This window comes from Gadus macrocephalus, chromosome 13, assembly GCF_031168955.1.
Source record: "Gadus macrocephalus chromosome 13, ASM3116895v1".
Taxonomy (NCBI): Eukaryota; Metazoa; Chordata; class Actinopteri; order Gadiformes; family Gadidae; genus Gadus; species Gadus macrocephalus.
Genome location: NC_082394.1, coordinates 13,267,802 through 13,274,082, shown reverse-complemented (window position 1 = coordinate 13,274,082; position 6,281 = coordinate 13,267,802). Strand labels below are relative to the sequence as shown.

Here is a 6,281-nt window from a genome sequence, read left to right as displayed (position 1 = left end):
GGTTTGCTCGGTGAGGCAGCGGGAGGGGAACGCTTCATTTGACTCTCTCTCTCTCTCCGGTGACAGTGGATCAATGCGAGCCAGGAGCACAGATGGAAATGAATTGATTGTCACCAATAAAACTCCAATTAGACAAACGAACAAGCTCGGCAGGGAGAGCAAGAGACAGAGAGAGGAGAGAGCGAGAGAGTGAGGGAGAGTAAGGGAGGGCTGAGTAACAGGAGCCTCTCATCTCCTCATCAGTCTTCAGGGAACAGGGAGGTGGTGGTGGTGGAGGTAGTGGTGGAGGTGGTGGTGGTGGTGGTGGTGGTGGTGGTGGTGGTGGTGGGGGCGGTGGTTGGGGCGGTGGTGGGGGCGGTGGTGGCGGTGAAAGGGTGTTGGTTGGCGCGTGAGGCCATGCTCCATCCGAAGAGCCAGCCGTGGCGGTCTCTAAAGGAGTGGAATCTAGTTACGGCGGGAAGGTGAGACTGCGCATGCTGTGGTGGTGCATCCAAAACCCCATTAGTGGCAGCGAGCGAGAGAGAGCAAGAGACAGAGAGAGGCGGGGGGGGGGAGAGATAGGGAGGGAGAGAGGAGAGAGAGAGAGAGAGGGGGGGAGAGAAGAGAGAGAGAGAGAGAGAGAGAGAGAGAGAGAGAGAGAGAGAGAGAGAGAGAGAGAGAGAGAGAGAGAGAGAGAGGGAGGGGGAGAGAGATAGTACTATTGATCTAAGCTTCCTTAATGATGACAAGAGATCTCCATTGTAGTGGCATGTGGCATTTCAGGATTTAGGAGTCAATTCTAGCATACACTTCTCCTTCCTATCTTGGAGGAGCTGGCGGGAAGCCCCTTTAACCCCTGGTTCCTCTGGTCTATGTTTATATGGCTTTCTTTCTGTCTCGATTTACCCCCCCTCTCTCTCTCTTTCCCCCTCTTTACTCTCCCCCCCACATCCAACCCACAACCCCATTCGTTCCACTCAACACTTGCTACATTTTAATCCCGCTAGCACATGGGTAGGTGATCAGCATTTCCACCTAAATGTCGGCTAACGACGCTTGGTTCTCATATAGACCCTCTTCCAAATGAAGTTAAAGATGAAATATGTTCCCCCCATCTTCAGAAAATGTAGTATATGCCCTCCTTAGTCTCCCTCCTCTCATCTCGGGACTCCGCTAATATGATTTTCCTCACTATCCCATTCTCTCTCCTATCTTCCATAATGTGATTGTTTTTTTTTTTTTCACCCGATGCTATTGAGTTCTCTTCATCGACACGTGTGTGTATACAGAAGTAGTGGAGTAGCATGCAAGGCCATTATATTCTCTTCTGCCGCGATACGCCCAAAGTATACATACCCAGGAAGTTCATCACCACGACAGCTTCAGTCTTTTTTATCTCTTCTGTTGTTTAAATCGGTGCAACGTTTACCATGAAATGGTACGACGTTTGTTGTATCATTGTAATTTTTCGGAAAAACCTTTGGTATTCTGTTTACCATTTATAGGTGAAGTTAAATTCCACAACATAAGATTTGTTGTGGAATGTTTGAAGTAGCGTTTTTTGTTGTAGGCACCTTTTCATGTTTTTGAGGAAAGTGATTATCTAAAAGGATTTTGTTGAATTTTGCAAAAAAAAAAATGCATAGTATAAAAACATAATTGTACAGTATTCAGTAGGACATATTTTTAGCTTTGCACATGTAGGACATAAAACATTTTAAATTGGAATTCAATAGTGAGATATGGTTGTTTGTGCTTGCCTGTGTGTCTGTGTATGTGTGTGTGCGTGTGATTGTGTGTGTTTATGTGTGTGTATGTGTGTGTGCGCATGTGTGTGTGTGCGCAATACTCAAGGTTGCATTGTGGGTCTCTGTGTAAACAGTGCAGTTTCTACGATATGAATACACTTCTCGGTTTGTTTGTTACCTGATGGATTAAACGTTAGGGAGGACAGAGCCTCTGTTTTTCAATCTTTGCAAGCCGTCTATCTTTCAGCAGTTAAGGCACCCTCATATGACCTTACTGCAAACACTTTTCTTTGCAGGAACTCTAAGGTCCATGGATTTCATGTCAAGAGAAAATATCTGATGTTTACTCTAACAAATCCACACCCTTTTGAATTGATTTACTGTCAGGAGTGGAAAAAATATATTAATGCTAATAGCCATGTCCGTCTATTTATTGGTTTCTGTTTGCTGTTGCCATTTTATTACTTGCATACAAAGGAAAAACTATCCATCTCCCTATGCTCATCCCTTTCTATTGATATTGTTGGGCAGTGCTGCTGTTGCTGTACAGTACACTAGAATCTTTCAACCTCAGGAAGACATACCGGGATACTACAACTGTTATACTCTTACTCTTACTACAACTGAAATAGTTATTGTTAGATAAGGACTATACTTATTCAACATTGATTAATCGTGATCATTGAATTTACGTGTCTTTGTTTGAGTGCAGAGCAGTGTGGTTTTGTAGGTTTAATTCACATGAATAAGCTATGCTTCATGAAAAGCGATAAAAACAGTTCCTCGAGAATCTCTAAAATAGCTCAATTTTTTTCTTTGCTTTATTGCTCTCCATGATTAAAAACTGGTGTATTCAGGGGGATTTTCTTTAGTCATATTCATCTGCATTATATTGGCCAAAACATCTCCAGCTTTGACTGATGGACCTTGTTCAAAAGATGTATGTCCACAAATTTTAATTGCAGCAGCGGCATCTTTAACTCTGGTTTTTTTGATGATGGTTTTTTGCAATTCTCAATGCCATTAGATAGGTGAAATAGGACAGCCGCAGAGTGCTACACCCAACAGAGCAACAGAACCAGATTTGTGTCTAAAGGTAACAGTAGAAAACTACCCAGTCTGGACGCACCCCTTTTCAGGGGATGTGTGTGAATGATGGCCTCTTTGAAAAGGTTCAGTCAGTCGTTGTCTAGTTATCGGTCATCAATCACCATCTTTCTTCATTTGTTAATTTATTCGTGCAGCAGTCAATAGACTTTCAACCATTTTTACTCCAACGATCAATCCAGCGAAAACTCCCGACTGTGGGCATGTTACGACCAGGCTAACAAAAAAGACGCTTTCCTTGAAAGACCAAATAGGTAAGAAAGGTGTATTGAGCGCAGTACCGTGGCTTTGACAAATAGCAACATGGAGTGGTTATTGGCTTTGATGATTGATGAAATCTAAGGGACAGGGGACAAGAATGTCTGTCCGTGCGTAATAGATCAGAATTAGAAGAGACAGAAGCCATTTTTGGCTGGCACTAGATAGCGACAGTGGAGTCCAAGTTTGTTGGTTTATTTATTTCTTTGAAGTAAGTATCCATCCAAATGTATCCTCTAGGGAAGGCATTCGTAAACCCTTTGGAATAGCAGTTATGCTTCTTACTTTCAACTCCCCATGACAGCTGGGAGCTCAACTCCTATGTGTGTGTGTGTGTGTGTGTGTGTGTGTGTGTGTGTGTGTGTGTGTGTGTGTGTGTGTGTGTGTGTGTGTGTGTGTGTGTGTGTGTGAGATTGTGCGTACATGCATTTGAGCGTAATTTCGACAAAATAGCTGAAGCGATGAGATTGATGATACATGAAAGAGAAAAGAAGGATATTTCAAGTCAGTCACACTTGTGCATCAGCACCTAGGTAGTGCATTACAGCAGAGGTAGTGCATAAAACGAAAACTGACATGCATTACACTTAGCGTCGTTTTGCAGGGGGAAAGAAAGTTGAATGTACAAACAAAAATACACTATTTAGATTCTTTGGGAGCCCAGGTGTTTTTTGTTGAAGATTGGACTGAGCATTTTTGTAACCCCAACTCTCTCTTTTTTCCCGCCCTATCTCTCTCTCTCTATCTCACTCCCTCTCCTCTCCAGGTCCAAGGGTTGGAGAAGCAGAGGGACCTCTCAGACCTTGCCAAAGTGGGACAGGTGATGAAGACCCCCCCCTATGGCGTGGGTGGAGCCACAGTGGGCGGCGGTATGACCGGGGGAGGAGTCAAGCCTCCGTACCAGACCCGCATCTTCTCAACCTCCATCGACCAGACGCCCATGAAGTCCAAGCCGCCCATATACAGCCCCTTTAACCCCTACGACTGGGCCAAGAACCAGTCCCATCTCCTGGACCAGACAGGCTACCGCTCCAAGCGCAAGCCTTCCCAAAAGACAGCCATGAAGACCAAGAAGATCTTCGGCTGGGGAGACTTCTACTTCAACGTGAAGACGGTAAAGTTCAGCCTACTGGTGACGGGGAAGATCGTGGACCACATCAACGGCACGTTCACGGTGTACTTCCGCCACAACTCCTCCAGCCTGGGCAACGTGTCTGTCAGCATTGTCCCGCCCACCAAGGTGGTGGAGTTCGAGGTGCTGCACCCACACCTCCACGGGGTGGCGCCGGTCGAGGTGCAGCTACAGCAGACCCACCAGACCACCGTGGACCCCAAGGAGGCCAAGACCTTCAACTGCCGGGTGGAGTACGAGAACACCAACCGGTCCAAGAAGCCCAAGCCCTGCCTGTACGACCCGTCCCAGACGTGCTTCACGGAGCACACCCAGTCGCACGCGGCCTGGCTCTGTGCCAAGCCCTTCAAGGTCATCTGCATCTTCATCTCCTTCTTCAGCATCGATTACAAGCTGGTTCAGAAGGTGTGTCCGGACTATAACTTCCAAAGCGAACATCCGTACTTGGGTTGAAGTAAGCTTGATACTTGAACTGAAAAAGAAATGATACTATAAACAGTGGACAATGAACATACACACATGATAATTATATTGAGGATATTATTGGTTATAAGGATAAACAATGGGGCCGTTTTTTTTCACCGCGCTCACCTGCTGTTGAATTGTGGATAAAATAAATGAATAAATTATAATCAACATATATGGGTGGCTAGGATCTGGTTGATACCTCGTAACTTATTTTCCCACTTTGTAATTGTTTGCGTTTGTTTGTTTTCTTGTAAATAATTTCCAAAAACTTGACCTAATTCTTGCTTTTAGACATTGGTTTTACATGGTTATTCCTTTTTGCCAGTTGAAGTAAAAGAAATAAAGTAATTTTTGGTATTTTAGTATGCCCTAGGTGTACAAAGCAACCTTTGGAATGACTGTTATGCCATGGTGTGATGGCATACAGCGTTTTACGGTAGACTGACTGTTAGTCATTCCCTCAGCTCTACGTCTCCAGCCCTGGGTATAAGAAAGTTATATGTCTGAGAAATGCTATGCTAGATATGCATACAATATACTGTATGAAAAGCACATTAAATCTCTTTAACTGTTTGGATTGTCTGTCTCTTACTGGGTTTTGTCATTTTCTCATTCTGCTGTGAGCTCTCTACTGCGTAGATATATCCCATTTAAGGTATGCTTATTTTGTGCTGAAACGCCATTTCTCAAAGCACAAAATTATCTTTCCAATAAAATGTTACCTTAAGATGATTTAGAATTTAAATGAGAATGTATGGAACTGCTAAATTAATACCCCCCAAAGGAGTAAGGAAAATAGTGTAATGCTGTTACAGTTGGGTGAATGACAAAGATATTGTGTTTTTTTTGTAACAAATATTCTTTCCTCTCAAAGCACCAGATTGCTTCTATCAATTTGTATGAGGCCTTTACTGCACCAGCATAAGGCCTCAAGTATCACTGGTTAAACCACATTTAGACCACCTAAGCTACCATTCACTGTTCATTTTATTATCATTTGTTAGAATACTGAATAATTACATAATTAATAGCCAAACTTGAAATGCAATATTTCAAATTGCACAATTTGCTAGTTATTACCAGTTTACCAACCAGTTACGAGCCTTCTTTCAATTTCAAATAGGCCTTTACTGCTCCAGCATAAGTCCTCAAGTAATAACTGGATGAACAGTATTTTGGCCATTTACACTTCCATCCACTTTTCATCTTTATTTAAATTTGTATCAATACTGAATATTTACAAAATAAATAGCCTTAATTGAAATTAAATAATTAACACTGCACAATTTGCTAGCTACTTCTAGTTTAGCCATTAGTTACTAGTATACAACTGCTATTTGTGCCCTGACAGGTAGGCTTCTCACATGCATCAAATCTTCACCCCTCCTCTCTTATCCGTTGCTTTGTTTTCTATTTTCATCTCTCCGACACTGTTTCACTCCTTTTCTCTCCAATTCTCTCTCTCTGAGTGCAGTCTAGTCTAGTCTAGCCTTTACCTTCACACTTGGGATGTAAACATGATGGCGCTCATAATTTCATTAGACATAACACCAAACCAATGCTAATTGAATCTTCATATGCTCTGGCTC

General features: G+C 43.1%; 1 protein-coding gene across 1 annotated transcript in view; it reads left to right on the top strand.

Annotated features, from left to right (window-relative positions):
- Nucleotides 1-5,265, top strand: part of LOC132471003 (neurexophilin-2) — an 8,346-nt gene extending 3,081 nt beyond the window's left edge. The window contains exon 2 of the mRNA XM_060069965.1: nucleotides 3,649-5,265. Coding sequence (XP_059925948.1) covers nucleotides 3,649-4,677 — 1,029 coding nt within the window. The 3' untranslated portion in view covers nucleotides 4,678-5,265. The remainder of the gene's footprint in view (nucleotides 1-3,648) is intronic.
- Nucleotides 5,266-6,281: the final 1,016 nt, after the last annotated feature.